The 15,769-nt window shown below is 30.8% G+C and overlaps 1 protein-coding gene across 1 annotated transcript; it reads right to left on the bottom strand.

Annotated features, from left to right (window-relative positions):
• Nucleotides 1–8,015: 8,015 nt before the first annotated feature.
• On the bottom strand, nucleotides 8,016–13,082 carry LOC100802490 (ervatamin-B). Its single transcript, XM_014768698.3, has 5 exons — nucleotides 13,049–13,082; nucleotides 11,162–11,551; nucleotides 9,092–9,327; nucleotides 8,583–8,711; nucleotides 8,016–8,470 (listed from the first exon to the last, which is right to left on the bottom strand). Exons 1-5 carry the CDS (start codon nucleotides 13,080–13,082, stop codon nucleotides 8,243–8,245), a joined length of 1,017 nt encoding a protein of 338 aa, XP_014624184.2. The 3' UTR covers nucleotides 8,016–8,242.
• Between the last annotated feature and the right edge of the window lie 2,687 nt (nucleotides 13,083–15,769).

Genomic DNA, 15,769 nt, shown 5'->3' with positions numbered 1-15,769 from the left:
CAGCTTGTGGTGGCCACTGGTGATCGTATTTTTCATGCCGAAGAACGTATTTATAATATGTACATCGCTAAGAGAAATTACACTTTTGGCGCTAAGCGTGACATTTCACACTGAGCACAATTTCTCTACTGGCTGGAATTGTGCTTAGCACGCTTGTCTCGCTAAGTGAGATGTCCAAAAGTGTTATTTTGAATATCCCAACGGTCAATATGTGACATGGGTTATGAACCTACAATCTATATTTGAAGGCGATCCAACGGTTAATGAGTCCAAGATCACGGTTTTACTAGAACAAGTTTAGGTAAAACTTGAAATCTCACAATTTCAACGTAGGTCAATCAAACTCCACATAACCTAACATCCACATCAAGCAATCACACATAGATAAATCACACAATACTTCAACTCATCCAAATCAATCAAATAATCGAATAACAAAATAAATACATTAAACATCAATTTTCTAGCAAAATTTTAGGACACTACAATATGAACATCTAACTAAGATTAGACTTATCTAGTTTTCCATAAAGACTCCTTGGCCTTCAAGCGCACCTGCAAAACAGATTTTAGGTGCAAAATTTTGGTACACAAGCTTCCTTGGGTCCTTTGGGGTTAAAAGTGTCCTTAATTCATTCGGGAATCCACTTGTAGTTCCCATAAGGAACACCAAACTTTTTAATCATGAAATTGTTAGAGGAATGCTCTTTTTGCATACAATAATGACATGTTATGAATGGAGAGCTAAATTCTTAGAAAGTTAAAGAAATTCTTATACAAATTTTGATTTTTGTCAAAGGTGTAACCAAGTCCAGCTCTATCTAACATGCATTTTTGTTGTACAAGGAGTGCATCCAAATTGTCTCTACCCATTCTGAACTTTGATAAGGTTTTCAAAAAATGTTCACTTTTAGAAAAAAAAGAACCTTACAATTTCACATTGGTTAAGGGAGCGAATAGTAATAGCATTGCAAAGAGAATCATCCTTAGCCTTCTCAAGGGCTTCTTTTTCATTTTTCAAATCAAGTAATTCCTTTTTGGAATTTTGCTACTTTTTGATCATGTTGTTTGAGCTTTCCTTTACGGAGAATATTTGCAAAAGCCAACTTCTTGCTTCCTCATAAATTCATTAAATAAATCAAGAAGTTTATCATAATTCTCATCTAATTCAGAATTAAAGGCACTTACATTGTTGTCAACTTCTACATTTTCTATGAAGCAAATATGTTAGCTTCCCCTTCATCACCACTTTCATTTGAATTGCTTGCAACATTTATCCTCTTAAGGTATATAGGCTCTTTTCTTCTTCCTTTGAATTCTTCCCATTTTCTCTCCACTTTGTTGCTTCTTCAAAAAAATAGGAATTTTGGATTTTATATGGCCTAGTTTTTCACATTCAAAACATGTGAAGTTTTGAGAGTTTGACTTAATTTTCTTGGAACTTTTCTTCTACTGAGATATTCTTCCTTTTTCATTCTTCTTCATCAAGAACCTCTTGAATTTTCTGAGAAGTTGTGTAACATTCACAATATCTGAGCATTTAGCATTTTCCTCTTCACTTTGATCAATTGAAGAAGTGGTTGTCTTGAGTGTTAATTTGTTCCTTTTCTTCCTCTTTAGCTATCCAAGTCATGTTCATATCATATTCTCTCAGCTTTCCAAATAGCTTAGCATGCGTCATGGAAGTGAGATATTTTGACTTTAAAATGGTGGTGACCTTAGGTTGCCATGTCCTATTCAGGGATTTCAAGACTTTTACATTCAACTCCTTCTCCTAAAATACCTTCCCTAGGACTTTGAGATGATTTACTATGTGAGCAAATCTCTTTTGGGCATCTGCAATATTTTCTCCTTGTTTCATCCTAAAAGTCTCATATTCTTGAATAAGAGAGTTCTTCCTTGCTCTCCTCACTTCCGGAGTTCCTTCATGAGTGACTTGGATGAGATCCTCATTTCCTTACTCTCATCAAAATTTAAAGATGAGTGAATAATAATCTTAGCCTTAGAACCATATTCTCTTTTTCTAATTTCTTTTTAAGTCCAATATTCAAAAGGTTTCTTTATATTTTTGTTATCAACAACTTTAGTTGGAATTGTATAGCCATTAATCACAACTTGCCAAATGCCTCTGTTAACTGACTTCATAAAATTTTTCAACAAACCCATAAATTGTTCAACTATCTTCTTATCAAAATTATTAAAAGGCAACAACTACTATGTAGATTTTCGAGAAGACATCTACATAGAAAAAAATTTCAAAATGCGGAAAAGGAAAAGCTAAAATATAAAAGAATTGGGGAAAAGGAAAGGAAAAACAAAGTACCTTATGAATACAAGAAAACATGATTTCATCGATGACAACGAAGAAATAGAATACTAGTGGGAATGAGGAGTAATGATGAAGATATAGAATATTGGTGAAACCTTAGGAAGTGGGAATAACGAACGACAAGAAATAGGAAGTGAAGGTGCCATAAATTACTTCAAAAACTCAAATATTGAAAAAGTTGAAATAATGACAACAGTGAAAAATATGAAAGTAAAAATGAATGGCAAGAGAATCAATTAAAATAAATTCAAAATTGAAAATAACAAAATGCTAAATGATAAAACAATATGGGATATTGTGTCTTGATAAATGTGCTAATGAAATAAGGCCATCATTAGCACTAGTGTGAACTTGCTAGAAATTAATTGTCATCATGGACGTGTGTTCAAAAAACAAGAAATAATTATTAGCATTAGTGTGAACATGCCAAAAATTAATCATTGTTAATGATACATGTAAAAAAGAGAGAGTGGGGGGAGGGGAGGTCAAAGGACAATAATTTATGGGGAGTGCATCAGACTTAAAACCTTAAGTAGGTATTACTTGTATCCGAGTAACATTGACTTGAAGGCAAATTGTTATGGACAACACATCTAACTTAAAACCTCAAGTCAGTATCCAAGTAACACTGACTTGGGGGAAATTGTTATGGTAAACATCTTGACCATCCTACTTCAGATGACATATGGAGAGAACATTTCACTTAAAACCTTATGACATATGGAGAGAACACTTCACTTAAAACCTTATGCCAATATTACTTGTATCCAAGTAAAATTGACTTGGGGACATATATTATGAGGAACGTTTGACTTAAAACCTTAAGTCAGTATTGCTTGTATCCACGTAACACTGACTTGGGGGCAACTGCTATAGGGAACATCCCAACCATACTACTTCAGACGACATAAGAAATAAATTTGGTCGTAATTATAAGTTGACTAAAAAAGTAAACTTAAAGGATATTGAGCACGTGTGCTTAAGGAAAAGGATTCCAATAGATTTCCCACTTAAATCAGGTAAACACCATGAAGATAAAACTAACAATCTGTAGCTTTTGAACATTTGTCTATCTTCAAGACAATTTTTCAAAATCCTTTTTTAATATTTTGCCAAACTTGTTGAATGTGAAGACTTTTGATGAAAAAAATAAGATATGACATACTTCATTGTTTGACTCAAATTTTTGTCTCAAGCAACATTTATTATCTATATGCAGTTGGAGCTACCATATGCAATTGAAACAAGTACTCTAGAGCCTTCTCACAAGTATGTTGGGTGGGTAGTTGTGGATGGAGAACCACTCTATGAGGTTAGTTTTGTAATTTTATATTCAACTTAACCACACCCTATTCCCAGGGTTACAAAGAACCTGTAAATTTCTTTTGTTTCAAGATCATGAAAACATCTTAAGCTATATTTGTAAGTCTTATAAAGGCATTGTTACTCCCCCAAAGTTGCACCCAAGTGTTGTTCAATCGAGGGGCATAAACATCGGGAAGAGTTTTGCCAATGGGTCATGAGCAATCACATAAGTAAACTTGACACTATACTTTAACATAAAATCTTAAGGCTTAACTTATGGGTCTTTTCTTCACTTATATGGTGCTCAAATTTTTCATTTCTACCCAATGTGGGACTTCACTCACCCTTGTTCTCCAACAATGTCTTCCTCAAGTGTGAGCCTCTTCCACATGGCAATCTCCCTTTCCAATGGCTTGATTTTCAATCGACGACTATCCAATGGTGGCCCTTAGAGCTTAACTATGACTACCCCGACCCTCCTAGCTAGCCATTGCTTCCAAAATGGTCTATTACCTTGCAACGCCACAACTCCTACGAGACTCGTTGTCTAGCCTCTATGCATGGACTTACTCGCCAAAAATACTTTCGACACAAGGGATCCCCATGTCCATGGACCCACCACCAACTCCATTTTACTTGTTCGAGCCGGTAACGAAGTGGAACTATTGGCTATGATACCAATTGTTATGCATCAAAGGGGGTAAATACGAGGGATATTTTTACCAATGGGTCATGAGCAACCATATAAATGAACTTGACACTAGAATATTTCTCCAACAATCTTTCCTTCAAGTATGAGTCTCTTCAACATAGTAGTTTCCCCCTCCAACAAAAGTCATTTTCAATCCATGAGAATCCAGTGGTGGCCCTTAAGTTTAACTGTGGCCTCCTCGACCCACCTAGCTATTTTCGCCAACATGATTTAGTACCTTATACTGCTACAACACTCGTTAAACCCATTGTCTGGCCTCCATGCATGGACTCATCCATCAGGAATACTTTAGATACAAGGAATCCCCATGTACATGGATCCATTGCCAACTCTGTTTTACTTATCCGAACCAGTAACCAAGTTGAACCATCGACTTTGACACCACACCTTAACCCAAAACCTTGACTCAGGTTTTCAGATCTTTCCTTCACTTTTATAGTGCTCAACTTTCCCATTTCTACCCAATGTGAGACTTCACCTCACACTTGTACTCCAAAAATCCCCCCCCCCCCCCTCAAGTGTGATTTTCTTCCATATTGGGTAGAAATGGGAAAGTTGAACATTATATAAGTGAAGGAAAGACCCATAAACCTGAGTCATAAGATTTTGGGTTAAAGTGGGGTGTCAAGTTCACTTATGTGGTGTGCTCAAGGCTCATTGGTGTAAATCTCCTCGATGTTTACTCCCTCAATTGAACAACACCATGCATCATACATTAGAGAAGTGAAGGCAAAGCCTAAGCAATCAATTTGCAACACGGAAAGGGGGATGCCAACAAGGAAAAAAGTGAGGTCAACTATTGCATCATGGATGCACTAGATGAACCTTGGTGGTGCAATTTAGGTGTGCAAGTGCTATATGTAAAAGTTGTTTTTTCCTATTATCTTTGTTGTTGTGTTGATCCATGGAAAAATGATAATATAACTTGTGATGCAGATAGTACTTTCAAATAAAACCTTGTGTATAATGTGGTTGTAAGCACAATTCTATATATGTTTGAATTACTTTTTTGTAATTGAAGTGAAACTAGAAATAAGTTTAGTTGAATGTGTTGATATTTCAGTACTAAAATGCATGCTTTAATGATTATTAAGTCATGTACTGATTTATTTATTTTTTTGGATGAATTATGCTTTTAGTCCTTGAATTTGTCAACATTTATGGTTTTGATCCTTAAACTTTGCGATGACTGGTTAGCAACCCTAAAAAAATTTTCCATCCAATGTTTTTGCCATTTTCATTTATTTTGGTTGTTAAGTGATGATGTGACATTAATTTTATTATTATTTTACTATAACTCATTTTTTTGGGCTAAAACCTCCAGAAATTACTTAACCAAAAAAAATAAACTCTTAATCTTCCAAAATCAAGTTTAGAAACAACAAATAAACTCTTAGCTGTCAGAAAATAAATAGTAATAAAATAGTAATATAATCAATGTCACATTATCACTTAATGGCCTAAATAGACGGAAAGGATAAAAAAATTAGACGGGAAAAAATTGACCAATCGCTGGAAAGTTTAAGGATCAAAACCATTAATGTCAAAAAGTTCGAGGACTAAAAACATAGTTTACTCTTATTTTTTTAAATGACTTTCTACATCGGTTTTATAACTAATGTAGAAAGTGCCCTACTTTTAACATCATGTTATACTTCAATTCAAGACCGATGTAGAAAGGTCGTATAATTGTTGTTAAATGTTTTTTTTTTGTAGTAATGTCTTGATCAGAATTTCAGATTTTGAAGTCTATCAGGATTTTTGACCACCTAAGAAAAACTCATGTCATAAAGGAAGTTATATAGCATTCACCTTTAGTAGGTTGGGTGAAATGTAATGTGGTTGGGGCTGCCAAAAGGAACCCTTAATTTTAATAGTTACAAGGCATTGTTGTTTCTATGGGTTGTTTTGCTCTTCATTTGGGTATCCATAATTTGTTATATGCGGAGCTTTGTGGTGCTATGAAGGCCATAAAGATTGTGAACAAAAAATTGTGGAAGAAACTTTGGCTTGAAATTTATTCTCAATTGGTGGTTGGTGCATTCAATAATGACAACTTAGTTGCTTAGAGACTTAACAATAAATGGTGTAATTGTGTTTATTTTACTAAGCAAATTAGTTTTATGGCTAATCACATATTCAGGGAGGGAAATACTTATGCAGATAGATTAGCCTCCCATTCTACTCTTGTACAAGGTTACTCTTAGTGGGACCTTCTTCCAAGCTTCATTTTACATGGGTTTGTTGCATGCCCCTCATGCTTATGTAGTTATTTTTCTCTGTATTAATGATATATTGGTCTTGTGTAGTTACCAGTTGGTCTTAAAGGGTACCAACATTGTTGGGATGCCTTATCCTTTTGTTGTTTTGCCCAATTTTTTGGCTAAAGAAAATAATAACCTAACTTAGTGTCTTGATGATTAATTTTTAATTAACAATAAAGCTTTTCAATTTAATTAATAATATGATACAAAACACAATATCTATATTCATATTATTTATTTTAAAAATATATACCTAAAATATACCTTTATTCTAATTTTATTGTAAAGACAAATATCACAAGAAGGGTTGAATTGTGATTTAAATTTTTTTGCAAGCATTTTCAAAAGAAAGTTATTGTCTACTGGTAAAAGGAAAATGATAAAATCAGTTGTAGAGGATAAGAGAGTTAGGAGATAACTTAGAGATCAAATTTCAAAAGTTGAAATATAGTTGCTAGATTTGAATGCATGTAGGAATCTGAAAATTTTCTTATCATCATTCGAGAAGATAACATTTTAAAATTCAAATGACTTAGGAAAAGGCGGTAGTTATGTTGATGCCTAAAAAGCTAGCAATTGAAACCAGGGTAGCTGATTGGGCATAGCTAAGGTAGACGAGCCAACCAAGATGACTAACGTGACTAATTTGGGGTAATTTGGTAAAATTAATGAGGAAAATATTAATACCACAATATGGGCTCTATTGGTAGACATGGAGATCAACTTAGATGCCAAGGAAGCAATTAGTAGAATTTTAGTCATGATCTCCTAGATTTTAGGAATTTTTAGTCACTGCTGCGACCAATGTAACCATTGGAAGAACAACTATATATAAGGTCTATCAAATTGTAAAATATACAATCAACAATCTAGAGATACAATTATTCTTCTATGAATTTCTTTACCTTCATTTATTTTCATCTCCATTGCCTTTTAGCCGTTTTAATTCATTTACTACAAATTCTTCAAGAGTAGCATAAACCTTAGTAGCATCCATTGTTGGAAATTTTTTTGGAGCGGACTAGGAATTCAACCAAGGAACAAAATCTTCTTATTGGGTCAATCGCCTAAATGGGAATCCTGACTTAGTACTTAATCATCACAACAACTACAAATATTTTACACTAACATGTAACCATAATTATCGAGAATTCTGATTCATTTAAATTACTTAACATTTATATTGCAATTCTATAATTTAATTATACATATAAAACATAGCACGTCAACAAGTCAAGTCGACCCAATTTAATCTTATATGTTATATCTAAATCAAATTTAAATTCAAATAAATGACCTTTAAAGTTTTGAATTAAATAATGACAAATACCTTACTTCGGTAGAATTGGACATAGTGATTTTTATATTTGATGTTCATCATCATAAAAATAAAACCCATTAACGATTGCAAGAATTATTTTTTATTCATTTATTAATGCCTTGGGGCTTTTGTATATCATGGAGAGCTTGCGTGTTCAATACATTATTAACAGAATTAATGCTTGATTGATACACATAACTACTATTTAACGGACATATGAAACAATTTTTCTTTAATTGCTTCAAGGCAACTTTACTTGAAAATGTCTTCAATTCCACGTAATCGCCGTTAGGGTTCCATGAGCATGATACTTATTTTCTTATGGTTGGGTTATAAGCCCAAGCATTCATTCCACATACCCCATATGGCAAACCGGTGTTCCTTTTAATCCATATATAACCATTTATTCCCCATTTTGTCCCCCACGAATTCTTCACGATCCAATAATCTTCACCATTTGAGGAATCATAACCCACAATTAACACGCAGTGATTTGTATATTTTGATGACGATGAACATTGTTGACCATCAAATATTCCCTGCCAATCCAACCAATTAAAAGAAAGAAAAAAAAAACAAAAATTGTGATGCTCATAGTTTTATAGTTGTAACAAATTAATAAAATGAAGATGAGCAATCTAAAAGACTTACAGATTCATATAGTTGAAAATCGGTTGCATTCAAACAAATACTAATAGGCTGCTTGACTATGGAACACAAGAGTCCGTTGTCTGATTGTTCTACTTGTTCATAGCCATCAATGGTTGCTTTGATTGGAACCTGCTTTAGTAAAAAAGTTGTGAAATCTGAAAAATTAAAAGGAATAAGATTTTATTTTGGTTAAATCATTTATTTGGTTGTTATAGTTGTTTCTAGCTATTTTAAATTTTAGTCCCTAGATGAAAAAAAGTAAAATTTGACCTATGCATTTTTTCAAAGGTTTTATTTTTTACAATTAATTTTTTTATAGCAATTTTATACCACTAGAAAATGGTCTTACCTAGTAGCCACAAGGACCAAAACTTAACTTTTATACATGTGCAAAAACTAAAACTTATATCGTATGGAAATTTTAAATGAGAACAACTATAAGGAGTAAGTGAATAGTTTAACTGTTTATTTATTTATGGAAAGGAACAAGGAGTTGATAGAAGCAAAACCTTGTCAGAATTGCAGTTTCCACCATCTTTTCCGGTATAAGGATATTCTGCTTCCAAAGTAATCCCTCCATTGCTTATAACCCAATCAAATGCTTTATTCACCCATCCTCCATTACAACCTTTGCTTACACGGTCACAGTTCACAAGCTCTTGTTCAGAAAGGCTGATAAGCTCCCCTGTAGTTATAGCATGTATTCCTTCTATGGCTCCAGCAGCTGAGAATGCCCAACAACTTCCTAATAAATTATGAGAGTTTTATGGGTGACTTTGATAATTTTTATTTTGAAAGTAACAATCTAGTGGAGATGAAGTTACATATATTTTTTCCGGTAAAAAAAAAGTTACATATATTTTTAGTCATTTTTCATAATTAATGTGATTTTTGTCTTCAAATAATTTTTTGATTGGATTTGTTTCTTTAAATTTTTTAATTGTTACAACCAAAAAATCCTTAATTTCATTTACTTTTCTTTATTAAACTCTAATATCATTATTCCGTATTTAAATTTAAATTATTCACAAACAGAATTGATTAAACTATTTTTGGCCTTTAATTAAAAAATATAAGATTTCATCCAAAATAACAAGAAAGATTTAAACTATTCCCTATTCATTAATACATGTCTTCATTTGTTACAATTTCGTCAATTTGTCACTAAATTTTCATATTCTATAACTTTCAAATTTGCTTTTGTCTTAAATAAGCCTATTTTAAATTAGTCATTATTTAAGTGGACAATTTTAAGTTTGATCATGATAACTAAAAATTTAAGAGACTAAATTTGAAAAGAATAATATTTGGGGACTAAATCATAAATTAATAATATTCGAAGAGGAGATACGACCTACCACTAAATTAAAGTAGAAACCCCTCCCAGATTGCATTCTAAAGAAATTCATTTTCTTTTTACTTCACTAGTACAAATTTATTTTTGAACGGTTAAAACTAACTTTTTAAAACGGTTGTACGGTCATTTTAAAAAGTCACATTATAAAAAAAAATGATTTTTTTAGAACGGTTTTCAAAACCATTTCAAAAAAGTAATTTTTTAGAACGACTATTTAGGTGACCATTCTAAAAAAACTACCATTTTAGAGATCTTTTTTTTCCTAACTAATCTAAAAAAATTAACTTTTTAAATCAATTAAAAATAACCAATCTAAAAGTTTTTTATTTAAAAAAAATTAACTTTTAAAATCTGATCCTAGTGCCACTAAATAGCTAAAGTCATATTACATTCCTTACTGCTTTGCCACTAAATAGCTTGGACCAATAAATCTAGCTTAATTTTTGTTTGATACTATGATATTGGTAGTACAAAGTATATACCTAGTGACTTTGTTAATAATTAATTTTTTGGGAAACTTGATTAGTCACTTAGTGAAATATTTTTTCAAATCATATCTTTTCCATCTATAAGTCACGAACTGAAGTTTTGATTAAGGAATCATGTTGGTAATGTAGCTTAATTTGAGTGATTTTTTTTTTGAATTAGTTTAGATGATTTGTTATAGAAGCAACCATAATATTAAAATTTTCCTTTCTAAAAAGGAAACATTAGAATTTTTTGGTTTTGTGACATCAACAAACAAAAAATCTGTCGTCTTCTAAATCAATTGTAAATTTCAAAAGCTTCTAAATTTTATAGTCAACTCCAAAATGAATTTTTCATCATCTCAACATGATGAACCTTATGAAATGAAAAAAAAAATTATATATATATATGTATATTATTCAACCACTATATTTTCATGTCTTACAATAGATTAATCACGAAGTAATAAACAACATACATATCTAATATCATTTACATCATTAAAGCCCTTTTTTCAACCAATCTGATAAAAGAAAATTAAAACAAAACAAGTCCTTGATACAATAATTAGTAGTAGGAATATAATCTAAATCAAAAGTCAACAATTTAATTTTATTAGAATTGTCAGTTTTAAATTTGCAACTATTGCTTCCCCTAAAAAATTTAAATAAACTACATGTTGGTCAAATGATGCTTTATAAAAAAAAACTTAACAAACATTGGAGGCATTATGAAAGTGATAACAAAAACTTACCACAACTCCCTTGATTCTTAATTGCAGTAACAGCTACTTTATTCCTCCAATCTAACGATGCAGGAGCAATACATGATAAAAGAGGGCCATTCAGCTTAGGAGCACTATCTGTAGGCATATCAAGGCTATGTAAGTAGATTTCTTGGAACTCACTAGGGCTCCAATCAGCAAAATTGTTTAGACCAAGAAGGTAGCCAGAAGGGGAGCTTCTTTTAGCATTAAACTCAATGATATAATTCAAATTGGACAAGAAAATCTCAAATCTCTTTGCCATCTCTTTTAGGTCTTTATACACTAGTCCATGCTCTTTTCTCCATAGTTGGAATAGTTGGATGGTTTCATCCTGTGAAGGAAGCTTGTCCAAATTAGGGCCTAATATGGAGTATTGCACTGGGAAATTAGAACTTGAAGAGAAACATATGAGTGTAATGCATATGAAAAAAAAGATAAACAACTTCGAGAGCTGGGAGATTATCATTTGTTCAAACTAAGGATTTTGTCAATTAGTAATGTTGATATGCATTCCACGTATATCATTTCACATATTTATAGTATGAGAATGTTGAACAGCCCCAAATGTAAGGACTCTCTCATGCATGCAGTTAGACCGTTCAAGAAGTAAAAGAAAATGAAAATATAAGATGAGTTGGATGATTTAGAAAGAATGAAAGAAGGAAAAGATTGTATGTTCGATTTCCTTTGCCAACAAAACTAATATCATGACAAATTAACATTTGACCATAAAAAAAATGAAAGAAATTCAACTCATTTTATCTTTTTATTTTCTTGTTCTATAATTACTTATAAATTATTTTATCCAAAAATGATCTTATTTACTTAAATTTTTAATAAGAAACTTATTTTTATTTATTAGTGTATTTAGGGTATAATTTTTAACTTTTATAATAATTATTTTTGAAAGTGATGCATATAAAATATTTCTAATTACTTAATGCTATGATTTTTTATATTAAAATGAAAAAAATATAATTTTTTTCAATTTATCCTTCTCTCAACCTATTTTTCAAATACTGTAAAAACTTATTTTAAATGAGAAAAAAATAAGTAGGAATCAGATTAGAAAATAAGAAATATTTTTTCAGAGAAAAATATTAATTAAATTCTTTAATTTCAGTATTATCATTTTTTTAAATATAAATAAACAGATAAAAATAAAATTATATTTTACATTTATAAATATTTTTATAAAAATTTAATTGTTAAATAGTTGAATTTCCAAAACCCTTGTTGTTTTTTTATTATTATCAATTATGAACATTCCGCCGAATGCAAGTGGATCGAAACAAAATCATGGTTCTTTGATGGGAGTTGAGTAAGGTCCATCGAGGGATGGATGGTACGCGTTATCACCTAGGTCAGCTGTTGCCCATGCCAATCAAGTGGCCCAAAAGAAAAAGAAAAATGAGTACCTAAAAATTAATGATACTAAAAGTTTTAGGAACCTCTTCAACTAACTACACGTCACGAAAGGCCATTATTATCTGTCACTTGATTTTTTTTTTTAAATCAACGTATTGATTGATTTATGGATTACCAATTTCTGCAAAGTCTTTTTTGAGGTCATTTCTGCATAGTATTTATTGTTTTTATGGATCACTAAACATTTTCAACCTATATATACTGTTTTGTTTAAGAAAGGAAAACTACACACGGTCTTTGTTTGAATTGCCCACATGTAATGAGTAATGTTTAAAACTTTAAATTATTTCCTCTAAAGTGAAGAGGTTTACTTTAGAAAATAAAATTCGTTAATGATTAGGGTTAACTCATGTTTTATCCTAATTTTTAAGATTTTAGTAAATTTTATCCTAACAAATTAATTTGAGACATTTTACATTCAACTTTTTTAAAACTTGTAAAACTTACCTCCTGTAACTGACCTACTGCGGCATGCTGACATGAGCATAAAAATTGAAGGTAAAATTCACCGAAAAGTAACAAGTCAGGAATAAAATTCACAAAAAATAAAAAAATGGTAAAATTCACCAAAAAGTAAAAAGTTTGAATAAAAAGTGTAATTATTTTAGCATATGCCAGCTCAATAAAAAAAGGTAAAATTTGCAAATTAATTTATGGAGGGTAAAATTCGTAAAAAAAAAATATGATAAAAAGTGTAATGAAACTAATAATTATTTATTACTGTGTCACAAAGTGAATTTGCTTGGAGACCTGGGAGGGTGTTGCAAAGTACATCTTGCATTATTAACGTGTACCCAGCAATTTAAGTAAAGTGATAAAAATATCTTTTATTTAGATTTTAAAAATCCTCCCTCCTATCTCATGGTCATACGCCACTGCAGTTTCATTCTTCCTTCGTTTTGCATTTTGTGTCGTGTCGCCGCCGTCCTCAACTTCCATTGTCGTTGTTGAGGTCGTCTCCACCACCGTCATGTTGTTTCCGTCGTCGAGGTAAGCATTTTTGATGATTTTAATGGTTGCTGGTATGTGTTTGGAATTCGTATAACACATACAAATTTGTTAATCTTATGAGTTATAAGGATTGATTAATCCGTATAATGCATACGGATTGACTAATCCGTATGAGTTATATGGATTAACCAATCTGTATAACTCATACAGATTATACGAATTATGTAATTCGTATGTTTTATTTTTTAAAATTATTAATAAATTAATTTTATTTATGTTTTTTAATAGTTAATGTGTTTTATTTATAAATATTAATTTTTATTTTTGTTTTTAAATAGTTATTGTTTATTTTTTTAAAAATAAAAATAGATTATTTTGAATTATGTTTTTATATAGTTATTATTTTTTTAATTGTAAATATATTTATTTTATTTTATTTTAAATAGTTATTTTTTATTTTTCAAATAAAAATAGATTATTTTGAATTATGTTTTTAAATAGCTATTTTTTATTTTAATTATAACATATTATTATGATTTTTTTTGAAATAGTTGTTGTTTATTAATTATAAATATATTATTTTGAATTTTGTTTTGAAATATTTATTTTTAAAATTAAAATAGATTATTTTGAATTATGTTTTCAAATAGTTATTGTTTTTTAATTAAAATAGATTGTTTTGAATTATGTTTTTAAATAGTTATTGTTTTTTAATTATAAATATATTATTTAGAATGTTTTTTTAAATAGTTAATATAATTTAATAAAAGAATAGATTACTTTCATTTTGGTTTTGAAATATTTATTTTTTATTTTTAATTATAAATATATTTATAATTATTATAAATTAGTTTTTTTTATTATAAAAAATAGGCAATGAGACAATTTTTTTATTTTATGTAATTAATTAATTATAGTGTTTTTTTTAAGTTTCTTTTTAATAAAGAAGTTATTTTGATTACATAAAATTAATTAAAAATAGATTTTGAATATATATATATATATATATATATATATAATATTTTTTTATTTACGAATTATTGAATAGTAATTGATTGAAATATTGTTTCAATTTTGACATAAATTTTTATCTATGTTCAAATTTGTGGATTATGGTTAGAACCAAAGGTTTGGGTCGTGCTGCTTTAGACAGAGTTATAGGAAGAGCTCTGGAGAGAGAAGATAATCGTGATTCAGATGAAGCTCTCCAGCGGCGAAGGCCCATAACATTCGCACGTAGGCAAACGGAAACTACCCCTATTGCTGAGGATGTTCATCACGTGGATGACGCAATTGACGAGGTCTTCCAATAGCCTCAAGAAGCAGCTATTGATGCCCAGGGTTTTCCAGGCAGGCTGCATGACATATCTTTGACTGGCTATGCTGATCATGTTGCAGTCATTGTTTGAAATGGAGAGACATTTATATTTTTAAATAGATTAGATTTCAATAAGTATTTGTTATTATTGTTAAAATTATTTAATTTTTTAGGAACGTCCTGGAGTTATCCTCCCATGGAAGGAAGGTTCAAAAATTTGGGAGGCCTGCTGCAGAGATTGAAGGGTTAGTTGCTGCCATAGGATTAAGTCCTCTGATTGCATGTTCATTGGACACTAGCGATCAGGGACTTATATCGGCTTTTGCGGAGAGGTGGCATAAGAAAACTAGTAGTTTCCATCTTCCTATAGAATAGGTAACCATCACCCTCGATGATGTGGCCTCTTTGCTTCATTTGCCCATCACTGGTGCCTTCCATAGCTTTGAGACTCTTCATGTTGACGAAGCGGTGTTGCTGTTAGTGGAATTACTTGAAGTGAGTACAGTTGAAGCCAAAGCTAAGACAATACAGTGTCATGGGGCATATGTACGACTATCATAGCTACGAGACATTTATCGTAGCAAATGTGATGCCGCACACTAGACTGTAGCAGCTCGAGCTTATCTGTTGCATTTGCTAGGTTGCACTCTTTTTGCTAATAAGAGTGCAACACACATGCATGTTGTGTTTTTGGACGCCTTTCGAGACCTCACTTAGAGTGGAAGCTACGCATGGGGAACTACTACCATAGTGCATATGTACGACAATTTGAATGATGTGTCTAAGAGCAACGACAGACAACTTGTCGGATATATCACACTATTATAGGTAATTATAATTGATTTTTTTTTTGTTCTTTGATGTTGACTATTATATTGATTTAATTATTTTTGTTTTAA

This window comes from Glycine max, chromosome 16, assembly GCF_000004515.6.
Source record: "Glycine max cultivar Williams 82 chromosome 16, Glycine_max_v4.0, whole genome shotgun sequence".
Taxonomy (NCBI): domain Eukaryota; kingdom Viridiplantae; phylum Streptophyta; class Magnoliopsida; order Fabales; family Fabaceae; genus Glycine; species Glycine max.
This window is presented reverse-complemented; position numbering and strand designations above follow the sequence as displayed.